The following is a 25,412-nucleotide window of genomic DNA, read 5'->3' as shown; positions in this document are numbered from 1 at the left end:
CATATAATAAAGTGAAATGTCGGACCCTCTTAGGCATTTCACGATATGACTGATTTCACAATCTGACTGTAACAGATATAACACACTGAGGTCTTTTTGTTTTGGTCCCTGTGATGATGTGCTATAGTTAATCAATATATGTACATCAAGTAGGAACTATATTTCATCATCATCAAGCATGACATATGGTGTACGAGTATGTATCACTTCATCATGGCGGATTATGGATCATGATGCTTGGACTGTCCCTGCCTTACCACTACTGTGGAAAACATGTTTTTTTCTGTACATTTAGAAAAAAGTGTAGTGTGGAATAATGTTACAAGAGGTGTGAATGTAGTGCCATGACACGCTGCCTCCATGCTTTGACCAGCTCTGTATACAGGCTGATTTATTCATGAAAATGGAAGACACTGAGAATTGCAGCATTGCAAGATGTCATGTTCTTGTGATATGAATTTATAATAGAGCTGGTAGAACATACTGTTTTCTGATTTTAGTCAAGAAAGTGTCAAAAAGTCATGATGAGAAGAAGTTCTGCCAGCAGGCCATCAATCAACTGAAACAATCACACAAGACAGGTATGTAACTTTGATCTTCTCAGTGGTAGGTGGCACAAGACAGGTGGGTCACTTTGATCTCGGCAATGTTAGAGGCTACACAAGGCACGTGGGTCACTTTGATCTCGGCAATGTTAGAGGCTACACAAGGCACGTGGGTCACTTTGATCTCGGCAATGTTAGAGGCTACACAAGGCACATGGGTCACTTTGATCTCGGCAATGTTAGAGGCTACACAAGGCACGTGGGTCACTTTGATCTCGACAATGTTACAGGCTACACAAGGCACGTGGGTCACTTTGATCTCAGCAATGTTAGAGGCTACACAAGACAGGTGGGTCACTTTGATCTCGGCAATGTTAGAGGCTACACAAGGCACGTGGGTCACTTTGATCTCGGCAATGTTAGAGGCTACACAAGGCACGTGGGTCACTTTGATCTCGGCAATGTTAGAGGCTACACAAGGCACGTGGGTCACTTTGATCTCGGCAATGTTAGAGGCTACACAAGACAGGTGGGTCACTTTGATCTCGGCAATGCTAGAGGCTACACAAGGCACGTGGGTCACTTTGATCTCGGCAATGTTAGAGGCTACACAAGACACGTGGGTCACTTTGATCTCGGCAATGTTAGAGGCTACACAAGACAGGTGGGTCACTTTGATCTCGGCAATGTTAGAGGCTACACAAGACAGGTGGGTCACTTTGATCTCGGCAATGTTAGAGGCTACACAAGGCACGTGGGTAACTTTGATCTCGGCAATGTTAGAGGCTACACAAGGCACGTGGGTCACTTTGATCTCGGCAATGTTAGAGGCTACACAAGGCACGTGGGTCACTTTGATCTTCTTAGTAGTAGGTCACACAAGACAGGTGGGTAATCTTGATCCTCTTAATGTTGGTGGTCACACAAGAGAGGTGGGTAGCTTCGATCTTGTTTATGTTAGAGGTGACACAAGGGTGGTGGGTAACCTTGATCTTGATAATGTTAGAGGTCACCCAAGACAGGTGTGTAACTTTGATCTCAGCAATGGTAGAGGCTACACAAGACAGGGGGGTAACTTTGACAAAGACCGGTGGGTAACTCTGATCTCAGCAATGTTTTAGGTGACACAAGACAGGTGGGTAACCTTTATCTCGTTAATATTAAAGTCTTCACAATGACTCAGCAACCAAGTGGAATGGCATCTCCAGTCAGTAGATGCAAACTCCTAATGATTACATGGGATAGCCATGTCAGGCTCTCATTGATTCCTATGATGGACACATGGAATGGTTTGGTGCGTGACCTTTGTGACCCTGTAGCATTGCTTAATTTCTTCAAATGAGTATTTACTCATGACACTCCAGGTCAGAATTGTTGTTTAGGAACCCATGCATGTTGTGCCATTTGCTTGTATGCATGGTCATGCTGCTGATCACTGGATATCCTGGTCCAGAGTAAGTTCTTCACAGACCGCAGCCACATAGCTGGAATATTGCTGAGTGCGGCATAAAACTCACTCGCTCACTCAAATGAGTTGTAACAACAGTGGCCATCTACACTGTCTTCTGACCTTACAACCAAATGAGCAACTCTGTCTGTTTCTGTTATGGGTTCCCTGGTTTGGGTGTTGTGTAGTACACATTCTTACTTTTAATGTCATCTGGAGAGGAGATGTTTCCTATGGCAGAACTAAAGCTGTGGTCACATGGTGATTATTGTGTCATAGTATTCATTGAGAGAGTCATGTCAGTGCTGCTTGTAACACTTATGTTGTCAGTAGTTTACCACAACCATGACCTTCTATAATTGAATGACAATCCATGAGACAGACATGGAAGATCCACAGGGGTTCAAATTTTGTTTTCGCTGTTCGCTGTTGATGTTACTGGACTATTCATCAAAGAGTGATACATTTGAAAGAACAATGACTCTGCTTTATTATTAATGCAAAATTTAGCTACATTATGTACAGGTATGAAATGGAGTCCAAATTTATATGTCGTTTGAAAGCATACACAGAAATTTTTAGTAGCCCACAGACAAGAAAGATGCCATTATTTGATCGTCCAAAATGAAAACTGTCCTGTCCTGGGCATCAGGTGAGGGCATTTTTGAAACCCTGATCCAACAGACAGACCTAGAAGATCCCTGCAACAGTCAGGATTCATGAGAAAGAAATGGAAGATCCATGAAAGAAATCATAACTGACTTTGAAGATCCATGAGGCAGATGTACAAAATCCATGCAGCAGACATGGAAGATCCATGAAACAAACATGACAGACATTGAAGATCCATTAGATGAATATAGATGATCCGTGAGAAGACATGGAAGGTCCGTAAGAAAAACGTGGTAGATCCATGAGACAGACATACAAGATCCATGAGACAGACGTGGAAGATCCATGAAACAAACATGACAGATATGGAAGATCCATGCAACAGACATGGAAGATCCATGAAACAAACATGACAGACACTGAAGATCCATTAGATAAATATAGATGATCCGTGAGAAGACATGGAAGGTCCGTAAGAAAAACGTGGTAGATCCATGAGACAGACATACAAGATCCATGAGACAGACGTGGAAGATCCATGAAACAAACATGACAGATATGGAAGATCCATGCAACAGACATGGAAGATCCATGAAACAATCATGACAGACATTGAAGATCCATTAGATAAATATAGATGATCCGTGAGAAGACATGGAAGGTCCGTTAGAAAAGCGTGGTAGATCCATGAGACAGACATTGAAGATCCATGAGACAGACATGGAAATCCATGAAACAAACATGACAGACATGGAACATCCATGAAACAAACATGACAGATATGGATGATCCATGAAACAAACATGACAGATATGGAAGATCCATGCAACAGACATGGAAGATCCATGAAACAATCATGACAGACATTGAAGATCCATTAGATAAATATAGATGATCCGTGAGAAGACATGGAAGGTCCGTTAGAAAAACGTGGTAGATCCATGAGACAGACATTGAAGATCCATGAGACAGACATGGAAATCCATGAAACAAACATGACAGACATGGAACATCCATGAAACAAACATGACAGATATGGATGATCCATGAAACAAACATGACAGACATGGATGATCCACCAGTGAGTCTGATGACACCGATTTTGTATGAGAGTTCCCTGTCTTTGACAGGTGAGACTGGCATCTTGCAGACTGGACGAGATCAGATGGAGACGAGCTGCAGTCAGCCGCTGGAATCCTATGGACTGGCATCTGCTGTGGTGGACAGGCTGAAACTTGAAAACCTCATCCAGAAGATGAAGAAGGTGAGACACCAAATTGCGTGACATTTATTTTCAATATTAGTATAAGCTTTTGCATCTTGTACCCTTCACTGATGGTGGTTTTCTTTGTTATCTACACCCTCTGTTTATCATATTGTAAATCTTATGGTGATATAAATGTGCTTACTCACTTATGCACAGAGTTCGGAAAACAGACAAAGAAAATAGGGTGATCTACCCCTGAAGTACAAAGGTGTGTAAAACAGCCTAGTGATTTGAAGATGACACACAACCTGGTGTTGTACTATGGGAGGTGGTGTAACTTGAAGTGAGGAATAAGTTACACATTATCCTGATGTACAGTGGGCGATGGAGCAGTCTGGTGTTAGGCAGATGAAACACATAATCTTGGTGTTGTACAGTGGGCGGTGGAGCAGTCTGGTCTTAGGCAGATGATTTTCATTATCCTGGTGTTGTACAGTGGGCATTGGAGCAATCTGGTGTTAGGCAGATGATACTCATTATCTTGCTGTTGTATAGTGGGCGGTGGAAGAATCTGGTGTTAGGCAGATGATATTCATTATCCTGGTGTTGTACAGTGGGCGATGGAGCAATCTGGTGTTAGGCAGATGATACTCATTATCTTGCTGTTGTATAGTGGGCATTGGAGCAATCTGGTGTTAGATGATATTCATTATCCTGGTGTTGTACAGTGGGCGATGGAAGAATCTGGTGTTAGGCAGATGATACTCATTATCCTGCTGTTGTTCAGTGGGCATTGGAGCAATCTGGTGTTAGGCAGATGATACTCATTATCCTGGTGTTGTTCAGTGGGCATTGGAACAATCTGGTGTTAGGCAGATGATACTCATTATCCTGGTGTTGTACAGTGGGCGATGGAAGAATCTGGTGTTAGGCAGATGATACTCATTATCCTGGTGTTGTACAGGGGGCGATGGAAGAATCTGGTGTTAGGCAGATGATACTCATTATCCTGGTGTTGTTCAGTGGGCGATGGCAGAATCTGGTGTTAGGCAGATGATACTCATTATCCTGGTGTTGTACAGTGGGCGATGGAAGAATCTGGTGTTAGGCAGATGATACTCATTATCCTGCTGTTGTTCAGTGGGCGATGGAAGAATCTGGTGTTAGGCAGATGATACTCATTATCCTGGTGTTGTTCAGTGGGCGATGGAAGAATCTGGTGTTAGGCAGATGATACTCATTATCCTGCTTTTGTTCAGTGGGCATTGGAGCAATCTGGTGTTAGGCAGATGATACTCATTATCCTGGTGTTGTACAGTGGGCGGTGGAAGAATCTGGTTTTAGGCAGATGATACTCATTATCCTGCTGTTGTACAAGGGGCGATGGAGCAATCTGGTGTTAGGCAGATGATACTCATTATCCTGCTGTTGTACAGGGGGCGATGGAAGAATCTGGTGTTAGGCAGATGATACTCATTATCCTGGTGTTGTTCAGTGGGCGGTGGAACAGTCTGGTGTTAGGCAGATGATACTCATTATCCTGCTGTTGTTCAGTGGGCATTGGAGCAATCTGGTGTTAGGCAGATGATACTCATTATCCTGGTGTTGTACAGTGGGCGATGGAAGAATCTGGTGTTAGGCAGATGATACTCATTATCCTGCTGTTGTTCAGTGGGCATTGGAGCAATCTGGTGTTAGGCAGATGATACTCATTATCCTGGTGTTGCACAGGGGGCGATGGAGCAATCTGGTGTTAGGCAGATGATACTCATTATCCTGCTGTTGTACAGGGGGCGATGGAAGAATCTGGTGTTAGGCAGATGATACTCATTATCCAGATGTTGTACAGTGGGCATTGGAACAATCTGGTGTTAGGCAGATGATACTCATTATCCTGCTGTTGTTCAGTGGGCATTGGAGCAATCTGGTGTTAGGCAGATGATACTCATTATCCTGGTGTTGAACAGTGGGCGGTGGAAGAATCTGGTGTTAGGCAGATGATACTCATTATCCTGCTGTTGTACAAGGGGCGATGGAGCAATCTGGTGTTAGGCAGATGATACTCATTATCCAGATGTTGTACAGTGGGCATTGGAACAATCTGGTGTTAGGCAGATGATACTCATTATCCTGGTGTTGTACAGGGGGCGATGGAACAATCTGGTGTTAGGCAGATGATACTCATTAACCTGGTGTTGTACAGTGCGCGAGGGAAGAATCTGGTGTTAGGCAGATGATACTCATTATCCTGCTGTTGTTCAGTGGGCATTGGAGCAATCTGGTGTTAGGCAGATGATACTCATTATCCTGGTGTTGTACAGTGGGCGGTGGAAGAATCTGGTTTTAGGCAGATGATACTCATTATCCTGCTGTTGTACAGGGGGCGATGGAGCAATCTGGTGTTAGGCAGATGATACTCATTATCCAGATGTTGTACAGTGGGCATTGGAACAATCTGGTGTTAGGCAGATGATACTCATTATCCTGGTGTTGTACAGTGGGCATTGGAACAATCTGGTGTTAGGCAGATGATATTCATTATCCTGGTGTTGTACAGGGGGCGATGGAGCAATCTGGTTTTAGGCAGATGATACTCATTATCCTGCTGTTGTACAGGGGGCGATGGAGCAATCTGGTGTTAGGCAGATGATACTCATTATCCAGATGTTGTACAGTGGGCATTGGAACAATCTGGTGTTAGGCAGATGATACTCATTATCCTGGTGTTGTACAGTGGGCATTGGAACAATCTGGTGTTAGGCAGATGATACTCATTATCCTGGTGTTGTACAGGGGGCGATGGAGCAATCTGGTTTTAGGCAGATGATACTCATTATCCTGCTGTTGTACAGGGGGCGATGGAACAATCTGGTGTTAGGCAGATGATACTCATTATCCAGATGTTGTACAGTGGGCATTGGAACAATCTGGTGTTAGGCAGATGATACTCATTATCCTGCTGTTGTACAGGGGGCGATGGAGCAATCTGGTGTTAGGCAGATGATACTCATTATCCAGATGTTGTACAGTGGGCATTGGAACAATCTGGTGTTAGGCAGATGATACTCATTATCCTGCTGTTGTACAGTGGGCGATGGAAGAATCTGGTGTTAGGCAGATGATATTCATTATCCTGGTGTTGTTCAGTGGGCATTGGAGCAATCTGGTGTTAGGCAGATGATACTCATTATCCTGGTGTTGTACAGTGGGCGATGGAAGAATCTGGTGTTAGGCAGATGATACTCATTATCCTGCTGTTGTTCAGTGGGCATTGGAGCAATCTGGTGTTAGGCAGATGATACTCATTATCCTGGTGTTGTACAGTGGGCGATGGAAGAATCTGGTGTTAGGCAGATGATACTCATTATCCAGATGTTGTACAGTGGGCATTAGAACAATGTGGTGTTAGGCAGATGATATTCATTATCCTACTGTTGTACAGTGGGCATTGGAACAATCTGGTGTTAGGCAGATGATATTCATTATCCTGGTGTTGTACAGGGGGCGATGGAGCAATCTGGTTTTAGGCAGATGATACTCATTATCCTGCTGTTGTACAGGGGGCGATGGAACAATCTGGTGTTAGGCAGATGATACTCATTATCCAGATGTTGTACAGTGGGCATTGGAACAATCTGGTGTTAGGCAGATGATACTCATTATCCTGGTGTTGTACAGTGGGCATTGGAACAATCTGGTGTTAGGCAGATGATATTCATTATCCTGGTGTTGTACAGGGGGCGATGGAGCAATCTGGTTTTAGGCAGATGATACTCATTATCCTGCTGTTGTACAGGGGGCGATGGAGCAATCTGGTGTTAGGCAGATGATACTCATTATCCAGATGTTGTACAGTGGGCATTGGAACAATCTGGTGTGAGGCAGATGATATTCATTATCCTGGTGTTGTACAGTGGGCATTGGAGCAATCTGGTGTTAGGCAGATGATACTCATTATCCTGCTGTTGTTCAGTGGGCATTGGAGCAATCTGGTGTTAGGCAGATGATACTCATTATCCTGGTGTTGTACAGTGGGCGGTGGAAGAATCTGGTGTTAGGCAGATGATACTCATTATCCTGCTGTTGTACAGGGGGCAATGGAGCAATCTGGTGTTAGGCAGATGATACTCATTATCCAGATGTTGTACAGTGGGCATTGGAGCAATCTGGTATTAGGCAGATGATACTCATTATCCTGGTGTTGTACAGTGGGCATTGGAGCAATCTGGTGTTAGGCAGATGATACTCATTATCCAGATGTTGTTCAGTGGGCATTGGAGCAATCTGGTTTTAGGCAGATGATACTCATTATCCTGGTGTTGTACAGTGGGCGGTGGAAGAATCTGGTGTTAGGCAGATGATGCTCATTATCCTGCTGTTGTACAGGGGGCGATGGAGCAATCTGGTGTTAGGCAGATGATACTCATTATCCTGGTGTTGTACAGTGGGCGGTGGAGCAATCTGGTATTAGGCAGATGATACTCATTATTCTGCTGTTGTACAGTGGGCGGTGGAGCAATCTGGTTTTAGGCAGATGATACTCATTATCCAGATGTTGTACAGTGGGCATTGGAACAATCTGGTGTTAGGCAGATGATACTCATTGTCCTGCTGTTGTACAGTGGGCGATGGAGCAATCTGGTGTTAGGCAGATGATACTCATTATCCTGCTGTTGTACTACAGGGGGCGATGGAACAATCTGGTGTTAGGCAGATGATACTCATTATCCTGGTGTTGTACAGGGGGCGATGGAACAATCTGGTGTTAGGCAGATGATACTCATTATCCAGATGTTGTACAGTGGGCATTGGAACAATCTGGTGTTAGGCAGATGATACTCATTATCCTGCTGTTGTACAGGGGGCGATGGAGCAATCTGGTGTTAGGCAGATGATACTCATTATCCAGATGTTGTACAGTGGGCATTGGAGCAATCTGGTGTTAGGCAGATGATATTCATTATCCTGGTGTTGTACAGTGGGCATTGGAGCAATCTGGTGTTAGGCAGATGATACTCATTATCCTGCTGTTGTACAGTGGGCATTGGAACAATCTGGTGTTAGGCAGATGATATTCATTATCCTGCTGTTGTACAGGGGGCGATGGAACAATCTGGTGTTAGGCAGATGATACTCATTATCCTGCTGTTGTACAGGGGGCGATGGAGCAATCTGGTGTTAGGCAGATGATACTCATTATCCAGATGTTGTATAGTGGGCATTGGAACAATCTGGTGTTAGGCAGATGATATTCATTATCCTGGTGTTGTACAGTGGGCGATGGAACAATCTGGTGTTAGGCAGATGATACTCATTATCCTGCTGTTGTTCAGTGGGCATTGGAGCAATCTGGTGTTAGGCAGATGATACTCATTATCCTGGTGTTGTACAGTGGGCGGTGGAAGAATCTGGTGTTAGGCAGATGATACTCATTATCCTGCTGTTGTACAGGGGGCGATGGAGCAATCTGGTGTTAGGCAGATGATACTCATTATCCAGATGTTGTACAGTGGGCATTGGAGCAATCTGGTGTTAGGCAGATGATACTCATTATCTTGCTGTTGTTCAGTGGGCGGTGGAGCAATCTGGTGTTAGGCAGATGATACTCATTATTCTGCTGTTGTACAGTGGGCGGTGGAGCAATCTGGTTTTAGGCAGATGATACTCATTATCCAGATGTTGTACAGTGGGCATTGGAACAATCTGGTGTTAGGCAGATGATACTCATTATCCTGCTGTTGTACAGTGGGCGATGGAAGAATCTGGTGTTAGGCAGATGATACTCATTATCCTGCTGTTGTTCAGTGGGCATTGGAGCAATCTGGTTTTAGGCAGATGATACTCATTATCCTGGTGTTGTACAGTGGGCGATGGAACAGTCTGGTGTTAGGCAGATGTTACTCATTATCTTGCTGTTGTACAGTGGGCATTGGAGCAATCTGGTGTTAGGCAGATGCTACTCATTAACCTGGTGTTGTACTGTGGGCATTGGAGCAATCTGGTGTTAGGCAGATGATACTCATTATCCTGCTGTTGTACAGTGGGCATTGGAGCAATCTGGTGTTAGGCAGATGATACTCATTATCCTGCTGTTGTACAGTGGGCATTGGAACAATCTGGTGTTAGGCAGATGATATTCATTATCCTGCTGTTGTACAGGGGGCGATGGAACAATCTGGTGTTAGGCAGATGATACTCATTATCCTGCTGTTGTACAGGGGGCGATGGAGCAATCTGGTGTTAGGCAGATGATACTCATTATCCAGATGTTGTACAGTGGGCATTGGAACAATCTGGTGTTAGGCAGATGATATTCATTATCCTGGTGTTGTACAGTGGGCGATGGAACAATCTGGTGTTAGGCAGATGATACTCATTATCCTGCTGTTGTTCAGGGGGCGATGGAGCAATCTGGTGTTAGGCAGATGATACTCATTATCCTGCTGTTGTTCAGTGGGCATTGGAGCAATCTGGTGTTAGGCAGATGATACTCATTATCCTGGTGTTGTACAGTGGGCGGTGGAAGAATCTGGTGTTAGGCAGATGATACTCATTATCCTGCTGTTGTACAGGGGGCAATGGAGCAATCTGGTGTTAGGCAGATGATACTCATTATCCAGATGTTGTACAGTGGGCATTGGAGCAATCTGGTATTAGGCAGATGATACTCATTATCCTGGTGTTGTACAGTGGGCATTGGAGCAATCTGGTGTTAGGCAGATGATACTCATTATCGAGATGTTGTTCAGTGGGCATTGGAGCAATCTGGTTTTAGGCAGATGATACTCATTATCCTGGTGTTGTACAGTGGGCGGTGGAAGAATCTGGTGTTAGGCAGATGATGCTCATTATCCTGCTGTTGTACAGGGGGCGATGGAGCAATCTGGTGTTAGGCAGATGATACTCATTATCCTGGTGTTGTACAGTGGGCGGTGGAGCAATCTGGTATTAGGCAGATGATACTCATTATTCTGCTGTTGTACAGTGGGCGGTGGAGCAATCTGGTTTTAGGCAGATGATACTCATTATCCAGATGTTGTACAGTGGGCATTGGAACAATCTGGTGTTAGGCAGATGATACTCATTGTCCTGCTGTTGTACAGTGGGCGATGGAGCAATCTGGTGTTAGGCAGATGATACTCATTATCCTGCTGTTGTACTACAGGGGGCGATGGAACAATCTGGTGTTAGGCAGATGATACTCATTATCCTGGTGTTGTACAGGGGGCGATGGAACAATCTGGTGTTAGGCAGATGATACTCATTATCCAGATGTTGTACAGTGGGCATTGGAACAATCTGGTGTTAGGCAGATGATACTCATTATCCTGCTGTTGTACAGGGGGCGATGGAGCAATCTGGTGTTAGGCAGATGATACTCATTATCCAGATGTTGTACAGTGGGCATTGGAGCAATCTGGTGTTAGGCAGATGATATTCATTATCCTGGTGTTGTACAGTGGGCATTGGAGCAATCTGGTGTTAGGCAGATGATACTCATTATCCTGCTGTTGTACAGTGGGCATTGGAACAATCTGGTGTTAGGCAGATGATATTCATTATCCTGCTGTTGTACAGGGGGCGATGGAACAATCTGGTGTTAGGCAGATGATACTCATTATCCTGCTGTTGTACAGGGGGCGATGGAGCAATCTGGTGTTAGGCAGATGATACTCATTATCCAGATGTTGTACAGTGGGCATTGGAACAATCTGGTGTTAGGCAGATGATATTCATTATCCTGGTGTTGTACAGTGGGCGATGGAACAATCTGGTGTTAGGCAGATGATACTCATTATCCTGCTGTTGTTCAGTGGGCATTGGAGCAATCTGGTGTTAGGCAGATGATACTCATTATCCTGGTGTTGTACAGTGGGCGGTGGAAGAATCTGGTGTTAGGCAGATGATACTCATTATCCTGCTGTTGTACAGGGGGCGATGGAGCAATCTGGTGTTAGGCAGATGATACTCATTATCCAGATGTTGTACAGTGGGCATTGGAGCAATCTGGTGTTAGGCAGATGATACTCATTATCTTGCTGTTGTTCAGTGGGCGGTGGAGGAATCTGGTGTTAGGCAGATGATACTCATTATTCTGCTGTTGTACAGTGGGCGGTGGAGCAATCTGGTTTTAGGCAGATGATACTCATTATCCAGATGTTGTACAGTGGGCATTGGAACAATCTGGTGTTAGGCAGATGATACTCATTATCCTGCTGTTGTACAGTGGGCGATGGAAGAATCTGGTGTTAGGCAGATGATACTCATTATCCTGCTGTTGTTCAGTGGGCATTGGAGCAATCTGGTTTTAGGCAGATGATACTCATTATCCTGGTGTTGTACAGTGGGCGATGGAACAGTCTGGTGTTAGGCAGATGTTACTCATTATCTTGCTGTTGTACAGTGGGCATTGGAGCAATCTGGTGTTAGGCAGATGCTACTCATTAACCTGGTGTTGTACTGTGGGCATTGGAGCAATCTGGTGTTAGGCAGATGATACTCATTATCCTGCTGTTGTACAGTGGGCATTGGAGCAATCTGGTGTTAGGCAGATGATACTCATTATCCTGCTGTTGTACAGTGGGCATTGGAACAATCTGGTGTTAGGCAGATGATATTCATTATCCTGCTGTTGTACAGGGGGCGATGGAACAATCTGGTGTTAGGCAGATGATACTCATTATCCTGCTGTTGTACAGGGGGCGATGGAGCAATCTGGTGTTAGGCAGATGATACTCATTATCCAGATGTTGTACAGTGGGCATTGGAACAATCTGGTGTTAGGCAGATGATATTCATTATCCTGGTGTTGTACAGTGGGCGATGGAACAATCTGGTGTTAGGCAGATGATACTCATTATCCTGCTGTTGTTCAGTGGGCATTGGAGCAATCTGGTGTTAGGCAGATGATACTCATTATCCTGGTGTTGTACAGTGGGCGGTGGAAGAATCTGGTGTTAGGCAGATGATACTCATTATCCTGCTGTTGTACAGGGGGCGATGGAGCAATCTGGTGTTAGGCAGATGATACTCATTATCCAGATGTTGTACAGTGGGCATTGGAGCAATCTGGTGTTAGGCAGATGATACTCATTATCTTGCTGTTGTTCAGTGGGCGGTGGAGCAATCTGGTGTTAGGCAGATGATACTCATTATTCTGCTGTTGTACAGTGGGCGGTGGAGCAATCTGGTTTTAGGCAGATGATACTCATTATCCAGATGTTGTACAGTGGGCATTGGAACAATCTGGTGTTAGGCAGATGATACTCATTATCCTGCTGTTGTACAGTGGGCGATGGAAGAATCTGGTGTTAGGCAGATGATACTCATTATCCTGCTGTTGTTCAGTGGGCATTGGAGCAATCTGGTTTTAGGCAGATGATACTCATTATCCTGGTGTTGTACAGTGGGCGATGGAACAGTCTGGTGTTAGGCAGATGTTACTCATTATCTTGCTGTTGTACAGTGGGCATTGGAGCAATCTGGTGTTAGGCAGATGCTACTCATTAACCTGGTGTTGTACTGTGGGCATTGGAGCAATCTGGTGTTAGGCAGATGATACTCATTATCCTGCTGTTGTACAGTGGGCATTGGAGCAATCTGGTGTTAGGCAGATGATACTCATCATCCTGGTGTTGTACAGTGGGCGATGGAAGAATCTGGTGTTAGGCAGATGATACTCATTATCCTGCTGTTGTACAGTGGGCGGTGGAGCAATCTGGTGTTATTCAGATGATACTCATTATCCAGATGTTGTACAGTGGGCATTGGAGCAATCTGGTGTTAGGCAGATGATACTCATTATCCTGGTGTTGTACAGGGGGTGATGGAAGAATCTGGTGTTAGGCAGATGATACTCATTATCCTGCTGTTGTACAGTGGGCGATGGAGCAATCTGGTGTTAGGCAGATGATACTCATTATCCTGCTGTTGTACAGTGGGCGGTGGAGCAATCTGGTATTAGGCAGATGATACTCATTATCCTGGTGTTGTACAGTGGGCGGTTGAGCAATCTGGTATTAGGCAGATGATACTCATTGTCCTGCTGTTGTACAGTGGGTGGTGGAACAATCTGGTGTTGGGCAGATGATACTCATTATCTTGCTGTTGTACAGGGGGCGATGGAGCCATCTGGTGTTAGGCAGATGATACTCATTATCCTGGTGTTGTACAGTGGGCGATGGAACAATCTGGTGTTAGGCAAATGATACTCATTAACCTGGTGTTGTACAGTGGGCATTGGAGCAATCTGGTGTTGGGCAGATAATACTCATTATCCAGATGTTGTACAGTGGGCATTGGAGCAATTTGGTGTTAGGCAGATGATACTCATTATCTTGGTGTTGTACAGTGGGCATTGGAGCAATCTGGTGTTAGGCAGATGATACTCATTTTCTTGGTGTTGTACAGTGGGCATTGGAGCAATGTGGTGTTGGGCAGATGATACTCATTATCCTGGTGTTGTACAGTGGGCGGTGGAACAATCTGGTGTTAGGCAGATGATACTCATTATCCAGGTGTTGTACAGTGGGCAATGGAACAATCTGGTGTTAGGCAGATGCTACTCATTAACCTGGTGTTGTACAGTGGGCATTGGAGCAATCTGGTGTTAGGCAGATGATACTCATTATCCTGCTGTTGTACAGTGGGCATTGGAGCAATTTGGTGTTAGGCAGATGATACTCATTATCTTGCTGTTGTACAGTGGGCATTGGAGCAATCTGGTGTTAGGCAGATGATACTCATTATCTTGCTGTTGTACAGTGGGCATTGGAGCAATCTGGTGTTAGGCAGATGATACTCATTATCCTGCTGTTTTACAGTGCGCATTGGAGCAATCTGGTGTTAGGCAGATGATACTCATTATCCTGCTGTTGTACAGTGGGCATTGGAGCAATCTGGTGTTAGGCAGATGATACTCATTATCCTGCTGTTGTACAGTGGGCTTTGGAGCAATTTGGTGTTAGGCAGATGATACTCATTATCTTGCTGTTGTACAGTGGGCATTGGAGCAATCTGGTGTTAGGCAGATGATACTCATTGTCTTGCTGTTGTACAGTGGGCATTGGAACAATCTGGTGTTAGGCAGATGATACTCATTATCCTGCTGTTGTACAGTGGGCGATGGAAGAATCTGGTGTTAGGCAGATGATACTCATTATCCTGCTGTTGTTCAGTGGGCATTGGAGCAATCTGGTTTTAGGCAGATGATACTCATTATCCTGGTGTTGTACAGGGGGCGATGGAACAGTCTGGTGTTAGGCAGATGATACTCATTATCTTGCTGTTGTACAGTGGGCATTGGAGCAATCTGGTGTTAGGCAGATGCTACTCATTAACCTGGTGTTGTACAGTGGGCATTGGAGCAATCTGGTGTTAGGCAGATGATACTCATTATCCTGCTGTTGTACAGTGGGCATTGGAGCAATCTGGTGTTAGGCAGATGATACTCATTATCCTGCTGTTGTTCAGTGGGCATTGGAGCAATCTGGTTTTAGGCAGATGATACTCATTATCCTGGTGTTGTACAGTGGGCGATGGAACAGTCTGGTGTTAGGCAGATGATACTCATTATCTTGCTGTTGTACAGTGGGCATTGGAGCAATCTGGTGTTAGGCAGATGCTACTCATTAACCTGGTGTTGTACAGTGGGCATTGGAGCAATCTGGTGTTAGGCAGATGATACTCATTATCCTGCTGTTGTACAGTGGGCATTGGAGCAATCTGGTGTTAGGCAGATGATACTCATTATCCTGCTGTTGTACAGTGGGCATTGGAGCAATCTGGTGTTAGGCAGATGATACTCATTATCTTGCTGTTGTACAGTGGGCATTGGAGCAATCTGGTGTTGGGCAGATGATACTTATTATCTTGGTGTTGTATAGTGGGCATTGGAGCAATCTGGTGTTAGGCAGATGATACTCATTATCCTGCTGTTGTACAGTGGGCATTGGAACAATCTGGTGTTAGGCAGATGATACTCATTATCTTGCTGTTGTACAGTGGGCATTGGAGCAATCTGGTGTTAGGCAGATGATACTCATTATCCTGCTGTTGTACAGTGGGCATTGGAGCAATCTGGTGTTAGGCAGATGATACTCATTATCCTGCTGTTGTACAGTGGGCATTGGAGCAATTTGATGTTAGGCAGATGATACTCATTATCTTGCTGTTGTACAGTGGGCATTGGAGCAATCTGGTGTTAGGCAGATGATACTCATTACCTTGCTGTTGTACAGTGGGCATTGGAGCAATCTGGTGTTAGGCAGATGATACTCATTATCCTGCTGTTGTACAGTGGGCGATGGAAGAATCTGGTGTTAGGCAGATGATACTCATTATCCTGCTGTTGTTCAGTGGGCATTGGAGCAATCTGGTGTTAGGCAGATGATACTCATTATCCTGGTGTTGCACAGGGGGCGATGGAGCAATCTGGTGTTAGGCAGATGATACTCATTATCCTGCTGTTGTACAGGGGGCGATGGAAGAATCTGGTGTTAGGCAGATGATACTCATTATCCAGATGTTGTACAGTGGGCATTGGAACAATCTGGTGTTAGGCAGATGATACTCATTATCCTGCTGTTGTTCAGTGGGCATTGGAGCAATCTGGTGTTAGGCAGATGATACTCATTATCCTGGTGTTGAACAGTGGGCGGTGGAAGAATCTGGTGTTAGGCAGATGATACTCATTATCCTGCTGTTGCACAAGGGGCGATGGAGCAATCTGGTGTTAGGCAGATGATACTCATTATCCAGATGTTGTACAGTGGGCATTGGAACAATCTGGTGTTAGGCAGATGTTACTCATTATCCTGGTGTTGTACAGGGGGCGATGGAACAATCTGGTGTTAGGCAGATGATACTCATTAACCTGGTGTTGTACAGTGGGCGAGGGAAGAATCTGGTGTTAGGCAGATGATACTCATTATCCTGGTGTTGTACAGTGGGCGATGGAAGAATCTGGTGTTAGGCAGATGATACTCATTATCCTGGTGTTGTACAGTGGGCGGTGGAAGAATCTGGTTTTAGGCAGATGATACTCATTATCCTGCTGTTGTACAGGGGGCGATGGAGCAATCTGGTGTTAGGCAGATGATACTCATTATCCAGATGTTGTACAGTGGGCATTGGAACAATCTGGTGTTAGGCAGATGATACTCATTATCCTGGTGTTGTACAGTGGGCATTGGAACAATCTGGTGTTAGGCAGATGATATTCATTATCCTGGTGTTGTACAGGGGGCGATGGAGCAATCTGGTTTTAGGCAGATGATACTCATTATCCTGCTGTTGTACAGGGGGCGATGGAGCAATCTGGTGTTAGGCAGATGATACTCATTATCCAGATGTTGTACAGTGGGCATTGGAACAATCTGGTGTTAGGCAGATGATACTCATTATCCTGGTGTTGTACAGTGGGCATTGGAACAATCTGGTGTTAGGCAGATGATACTCATTATCCTGGTGTTGTACAGGGGGCGATGGAGCAATCTGGTTTTAGGCAGATGATACTCATTATCCTGCTGTTGTACAGGGGGCGATGGAACAATCTGGTGTTAGGCAGATGATACTCATTATCCAGATGTTGTACAGTGGGCATTGGAACAATCTGGTGTTAGGCAGATGATACTCATTATCCTGCTGTTGTACAGGGGGCGATGGAGCAATCTGGTGTTAGGCAGATGATACTCATTATCCAGATGTTGTACAGTGGGCATTGGAACAATCTGGTGTTAGGCAGATGATACTCATTATCCTGCTGTTGTACAGTGGGCGATGGAAGAATCTGGTGTTAGGCAGATGATATTCATTATCCTGGTGTTGTTCAGTGGGCATTGGAGCAATCTGGTGTTAGGCAGATGATACTCATTATCCTGGTGTTGTACAGTGGGCGATGGAAGAATCTGGTGTTAGGCAGATGATACTCATTATCCTGCTGTTGTTCAGTGGGCATTGGAGCAATCTGGTGTTAGGCAGATGATACTCATTATCCTGGTGTTGTACAGTGGGCGATGGAAGAATCTGGTGTTAGGCAGATGATACTCATTATCCAGATGTTGTACAGTGGGCATTAGAACAATGTGGTGTTAGGCAGATGATATTCATTATCCTACTGTTGTTCAGTGGGCATTGGAGCAATCTGGTGTTGGGCAGATGATACTCATTTTCCTGGTGTTGTACAGTGGGCGGTGGAAGAATCTGGTGTTAGGCAGATGATACTCATTATCCTGCTGTGGTACAGGGGGCGATGGAGCAATCTGGTGTTAGGCAGATGATACTCATTAACCTGGTGTTGTACAGGGGGCGATGGAACAATCTGGTGTTAGGCAGATGATACTCATTAACCTGATGTTGTACAGTGGGCGATGGAAGAATCTGGTGTTAGGCAGATGATACTCATTATCCTGCTGTTGTTCAGTGGGCATTGGAGCAATCTGGTGTTAGGCAGATGATACTCATTATCCTGCTGTTGTACAGTTGGCGGTGGAAGAATCTGGTTTTAGGCAGATGATACTCATTATCCTGCTGTTGTACAGAGGGCGATGGAGCAATCTGGTGTTAGGCAGATGATACTCATTATCCAGATGTTGTACAGTGGGCATTGGAACAATCTGGTGTTAGGCAGATGATACTCATTATCCTGGTGTTGTACAGTGGGCATTGGAACAATCTGGTGTTAGGCAGATGATATTCATTATCCTGGTGTTGTACAGGGGGCGATGGAGCAATCTGGTTTTAGGCAGATGATACTCATTATCCTGCTGTTGTACAGGGGGCGATGGAACAATCTGGTGTTAGGCAGATGATACTCATTATCCAGATGTTGTACAGTGGGCATTGGAACAATCTGGTGTTAGGCAGATGATACTCATTATCCTGGTGTTGTACAGTGGGCATTGGAACAATCTGGTGTTAGGCAGATGATATTCATTATCCTGGTGTTGTACAGGGGGCGATGGAGCAATCTGGTTTTAGGCAGATGATACTCATTATCCTGCTGTTGTACAGGGGGCGATGGAGCAATCTGGTGTTAGGCAGATGATACTCATTATCCAGATGTTGTACAGTGGGCATTGGAACAATCTGGTGTGAGGCAGATGATATTCATTATCCTGGTGTTGTACAGTGGGCATTGGAGCAATCTGGTGTTAGGCAGATGATACTCATTATCCTGCTGTTGTACAGGGGGCGATGGAGCAATCTGGTGTTAGGCAGATGATACTCATTATCCTGCTGTTGTTCAGTGGGCATTGGAGCAATCTGGTGTTAGGCAGATGATACTCATTATCCTGGTGTTGTACAGTGGGCGGTGGAAGAATCTGGTGTTAGGCAGATGATACTCATTATCCTGCTGTTGTACAGGGGGCAATGGAGCAATCTGGTGTTAGGCAGATGATACTCATTATCCAGATGTTGTACAGTGGGCATTGGAGCAATCTGGTATTAGGCAGATGATACTCATTATCCTGGTGTTGTACAGTGGGCATTGGAGCAATCTGGTGTTAGGCAGATGATACTCATTATCCAGATGTTGTTCAGTGGGCATTGGAGCAATCTGGTTTTAGGCAGATGATACTCATTATCCTGGTGTTGTACAGTGGGCGGTGGAAGAATCTGGTGTTAGGCAGATGATGCTCATTATCCTGCTGTTGTACAGGGGGCGATGGAGCAATCTGGTGTTAGGCAGATGATACTCATTATCCTGGTGTTGTACAGTGGGCGGTGGAGCAATCTGGTATTAGGCAGATGATACTCATTATTCTGCTGTTGTACAGTGGGCGGTGGAGCAATCTGGTTTTAGGCAGATGATACTCATTATCCAGATGTTGTACAGTGGGCATTGGAACAATCTGGTGTTAGGCAGATGATACTCATTGTCCTGCTGTTGTACAGTGGGCGATGGAGCAATCTGGTGTTAGGCAGATGATACTCATTATCCTGCTGTTGTACAGGGGGCGATGGAACAATCTGGTGTTAGGCAGATGATACTCATTATCCTGGTGTTGTACAGGGGGCGATGGAACAATCTGGTGTTAGGCAGATGATACTCATTATCCAGATGTTGTACAGTGGGCATTGGAACAATCTGGTGTTAGGCAGATGATACTCATTATCCTGCTGTTGTACAGGGGGCGATGAAGCAATCTGGTGTTAGGCAGATGATACTCATTATCCAGATGTTGTACAGTGGGCATTGGAGCAATCTGGTGTTAGGCAGATGATATTCATTATCCTGGTGTTGTACAGTGGGCATTGGAGCAATCTGGTGTTAGGCAGATGATACTCATTATCCTGCTGTTGTACAGTGGGCATTGGAACAATCTGGTGTTAGGCAGATGATATTCATTATCCTGCTGTTGTACAGGGGGCGATGGAACAATCTGGTGTTAGGCAGATGATACTCATTATCCTGCTGTTGTACAGGGGGCGATGGAGCAATCTGGTGTTAGGCAGATGATACTCATTATCCAGATGTTGTACAGTGGGCATTGGAACAATCTGGTGTTAGGCAGATGATATTCATTATCCTGGTGTTGTACAGTGGGCGATGGAACAATCTGGTGTTAGGCAGATGATACTCATTATCCTGCTGTTGTTCAGTGGGCATTGGAGCAATCTGGTGTTAGGCAGATGATACTCATTATCCTGGTGTTGTACAGTGGGCGGTGGAAGAATCTGGTGTTAGGCAGATGATACTCATTATCCTGCTGTTGTACAGGGGGCGATGGAGCAATCTGGTGTTAGGCAGATGATACTCATTATCCAGATGTTGTACAGTGGGCATTGGAGCAATCTGGTGTTAGGCAGATGATACTCATTATCTTGCTGTTGTTCAGTGGGCGGTGGAGCAATCTGGTGTTAGGCAGATGATACTCATTATTCTGCTGTTGTACAGTGGGCGGTGGAGCAATCTGGTTTTAGGCAGATGATACTCATTATCCAGATGTTGTACAGTGGGCATTGGAACAATCTGGTGTTAGGCAGATGATACTCATTATCCTGCTGTTGTACAGTGGGCGATGGAAGAATCTGGTGTTAGGCAGATGATACTCATTATCCTGCTGTTGTTCAGTGGGCATTGGAGCAATCTGGTTTTAGGCAGATGATACTCATTATCCTGGTGTTGTACAGTGGGCGATGGAACAGTCTGGTGTTAGGCAGATGTTACTCATTATCTTGCTGTTGTACAGTGGGCATTGGAGCAATCTGGTGTTAGGCAGATGCTACTCATTAACCTGGTGTTGTACTGTGGGCATTGGAGCAATCTGGTGTTAGGCAGATGATACTCATTATCCTGCTGTTGTACAGTGGGCATTGGAGCAATCTGGTGTTAGGCAGATGATACTCATCATCCTGGTGTTGTACAGTGGGCGATGGAAGAATCTGGTGTTAGGCAGATGATACTCATTATCCTGCTGTTGTACAGTGGGCGGTGGAGCAATCTGGTGTTATTCAGATGATACTCATTATCCAGATGTTGTACAGTGGGCATTGGAGCAATCTGGTGTTAGGCAGATGATACTCATTATCCTGGTGTTGTACAGGGGGTGATGGAAGAATCTGGTGTTAGGCAGATGATACTCATTATCCTGCTGTTGTACAGTGGGCGATGGAGCAATCTGGTGTTAGGCAGATGATACTCATTATCCTGCTGTTGTACAGTGGGCGGTGGAGCAATCTGGTATTAGGCAGATGATACTCATTATCCTGGTGTTGTACAGTGGGCGGTTGAGCAATCTGGTATTAGGCAGATGATACTCATTGTCCTGCTGTTGTACAGTGGGTGGTGGAACAATCTGGTGTTGGGCAGATGATACTCATTATCTTGCTGTTGTACAGGGGGCGATGGAGCCATCTGGTGTTAGGCAGATGATACTCATTATCCTGGTGTTGTACAGTGGGCGATGGAACAATCTGGTGTTAGGCAAATGATACTCATTAACCTGGTGTTGTACAGTGGGCATTGGAGCAATCTGGTGTTGGGCAGATAATACTCATTATCCAGATGTTGTACAGTGGGCATTGGAGCAATTTGGTGTTAGGCAGATGATACTCATTATCTTGGTGTTGTACAGTGGGCATTGGAGCAATCTGGTGTTAGGCAGATGATACTCATTTTCTTGGTGTTGTACAGTGGGCATTGGAGCAATGTGGTGTTGGGCAGATGATACTCATTATCCTGGTGTTGTACAGTGGGCGGTGGAACAATCTGGTGTTAGGCAGATGATACTCATTATCCAGGTGTTGTACAGTGGGCAATGGAACAATCTGGTGTTAGGCAGATGCTACTCATTAACCTGGTGTTGTACAGTGGGCATTGGAGCAATCTGGTGTTAGGCAGATGATACTCATTATCCTGCTGTTGTACAGTGGGCATTGGAGCAATTTGGTGTTAGGCAGATGATACTCATTATCTTGCTGTTGTACAGTGGGCATTGGAGCAATCTGGTGTTAGGCAGATGATACTCATTATCTTGCTGTTGTACAGTGGGCATTGGAGCAATCTGGTGTTAGGCAGATGATACTCATTATCCTGCTGTTTTACAGTGCGCATTGGAGCAATCTGGTGTTAGGCAGATGATACTCATTATCCTGGTGTTGTACAGTGGGCGATGGAACAATCTGGTGTTAGGCAAATGATACTCATTAACCTGGTGTTGTACAGTGGGCATTGGAGCAATCTGGTGTTGGGCAGATAATACTCATTATCCAGATGTTGTACAGTGGGCATTGGAGCAATTTGGTGTTAGGCAGATGATACTCATTATCTTGGTGTTGTACAGTGGGCATTGGAGCAATCTGGTGTTAGGCAGATGATACTCATTTTCTTGGTGTTGTACAGTGGGCATTGGAGCAATGTGGTGTTGGGCAGATGATACTCATTATCCTGGTGTTGTACAGTGGGCGGTGGAACAATCTGGTGTTTGGCAGATGATACTCATTATCCAGGTGTTGTACAGTGGGCAATGGAACAATCTGGTGTTAGGCAGATGCTACTCATTAACCTGGTGTTGTACAGTGGGCATTGGAGCAATCTGGTGTTAGGCAGATGATACTCATTATCCTGCTGTTGTACAGTGGGCATTGGAGCAATTTGGTGTTAGGCAGATGATACTCATTATCTTGCTGTTGTACAGTGGGCATTGGAGCAATCTGGTGTTAGGCAGATGATACTCATTATCTTGCTGTTGTACAGTGGGCATTGGAGCAATCTGGTGTTAGGCAGATGATACTCATTATCCTGCTGTTTTACAGTGCGCATTGGAGCAATCTGGTGTTAGGCAGATGATACTCATTATCCTGCTGTTGTACAGTAGGCATTGGAGCAATCTGGTGTTAGGCAGATGATACTCATTATCCTGCTGTTGTACAGTGGGCTTTGGAGCAATTTGGTGTTAGGCAGATGATACTCATTATCTTGCTGTTGTACAGTGGGCATTGGAGCAATCTGGTGTTAGGCAGATGATACTCATTATCTTGCTGTTGTACAGTGGGCATTGGAACAATCTGGTGTTAGGCAGATGATACTCATTATCCTGCTGTTGTACAGTGGGCGATGGAAGAATCTGGTGTTAGGCAGATGATACTCATTATCCTGCTGTTGTTCAGTGGGCATTGGAGCAATCTGGTTTTAGGCAGATGATACTCATTATCCTGGTGTTGTACAGTGGGCGATGGAACAGTCTGGTGTTAGGCAGATGATACTCATTATCTTGCTGTTGTACAGTGGGCATTGGAGCAATCTGGTGTTAGGCAGATGCTACTCATTAACCTGGTGTTGTACAGTGGGCATTGGAGCAATCTGGTGTTAGGCAGATGATACTCATTATCCTGCTGTTGTACAGTGGGCATTGGAGCAATCTGGTGTTAGGCAGATGATACTCATTATCCTGCTGTTGTTCAGTGGGCATTGGAGCAATCTGGTTTTAGGCAGATGATACTCATTATCCTGGTGTTGTACAGTGGGCGATGGAACAGTCTGGTGTTAGGCAGATGATACTCATTATCTTGCTGTTGTACAGTGGGCATTGGAGCAATCTGGTGTTAGGCAGATGCTACTCATTAACCTGGTGTTGTACAGTGGGCATTGGAGCAATCTGGTGTTAGGCAGATGATACTCATTATCCTGCTGTTGTACAGTGGGCATTGGAGCAATCTGGTGTTAGGCAGATGATACTCATTATCCTGCTGTTGTACAGTGGGCATTGGAGCAATCTGGTGTTAGGCAGATGATACTCATTATCTTGCTGTTGTACAGTGGGCATTGGAGCAATCTGGTGTTGGGCAGATGATACTCATTATCTTGGTGTTGTATAGTGGGCATTGGAGCAATCTGGTGTTAGGCAGATGATACTCATTATCCTGGTGTTGTACAGTGGGCATTGGAACAATCTGGTGTTAGGCAGATGATACTCATTATCTTGCTGTTGTACAGTGGGCATTGGAGCAATCTGGTGTTAGGCAGATGATACTCATTATCCTGCTGTTGTACAGTGGGCATTGGAGCAATCTGGTGTTAGGCAGATGATACTCATTATCCTGCTGTTGTACAGTGGGCATTGGAGCAATTTGATGTTAGGCAGATGATACTCATTATCTTGCTGTTGTACAGTGGGCATTGGAGCAATCTGGTGTTAGGCAGATGATACTCATTACCTTGCTGTTGTACAGTGGGCATTGGAACAATCTGGTGTTAGGCAGATGATACTCATTATCCTGCTGTTGTACAGTGGGCGATGGAAGAATCTGGTGTTAGGCAGATGATACTCATTATCCTGCTGTTGTTCAGTGGGCATTGGAGCAATCTGGTTTTAGGCAGATGATACTCATTATCCTGGTGTTGTACGGTGGGTGGTGGAGCAGCCTTGTGATAAATCATTCGCTCTTCATGAAGGTTGGGCTGAGACTTGTACCTGAGTATTCGAATCCAAGTTGGTTGCAGCTGGAATCAAGTCCTATTTCCAGGAATCAAATGCCCAAAAGGGTGAAAACTCAAGAATGATAAGAGCAGATAATGACTTTTCTTCATAATTAACATGACACACATTTACATCATTGGTATTGTCTGATTAATGGATAGACCCGTGAAGGTCCCGGGGTAGAATAGGCCTTCAGCAACCCATGCTTGCCGTAACAGGTGACTGTGCTTGTCGTAAGAGGCGACTAACGGGATCGGGTGGTCAGGCTTGCTGGCTTGGTTGACACATGTCATTGGTTCCCAATTGTGCAGATTGATGCTCATGTTGTTGATCACTCGATTGTCTGGTTCAGACTCGACCTGATTCAGACCGCCGCCATATGGCTGGAATATTGCTGAGTGCTGCGTTAAACTCAACTCACTCACTCACTCACTCACTGATTAATGAAGGTTATTATTGATGATTATTGATCTGTGCATGAGTGTGTAATAAAGTTACAGTATCAGCAGGAACAAAAAAATTCTGTGTTTTAATGAAGAATGTCAGTAATCATGTTATACAGGTTGAACATACAGACATAAACATAACAGCCTAATGTTTTATTTGCCATCCTGTCAAGTTTTCTGTAATTATCTCTGTCAACTCATGATTGAATTGTGACTCGTGATTACCTGTGA

At 44.9% G+C, this 25,412-nt stretch overlaps 1 protein-coding gene across 7 annotated transcripts in view; it reads left to right on the top strand.

Moving 5' to 3' along the window:
• LOC137298072 (uncharacterized) overlaps positions 1-25,412 on the top strand; it is a 41,368-nt gene that overhangs the window by 7,044 nt on the left and 8,912 nt on the right. For all 7 annotated transcript variants that reach the window (XR_010957714.1, XR_010957715.1, XM_067830128.1 and 4 more), the window contains exons 5-6: positions 501-581; positions 3,735-3,868. Coding sequence is in view for 5 of the 7 variants with exons in the window: in XM_067830128.1 (XP_067686229.1) it covers positions 501-581; positions 3,735-3,868 (215 nt within the window). In the remaining 2 variants the exon portion in view is untranslated. The remainder of the gene's footprint in view (positions 1-500; positions 582-3,734; positions 3,869-25,412) is intronic.

Source organism: Haliotis asinina, chromosome 10 (genome assembly GCF_037392515.1).
Source record: "Haliotis asinina isolate JCU_RB_2024 chromosome 10, JCU_Hal_asi_v2, whole genome shotgun sequence".
Classification (NCBI taxonomy): Eukaryota; Metazoa; Mollusca; class Gastropoda; order Lepetellida; family Haliotidae; genus Haliotis; species Haliotis asinina.
Note: the sequence above shows the minus strand (reverse complement) of the source record. Positions and strands in the feature narration are given on the sequence as shown.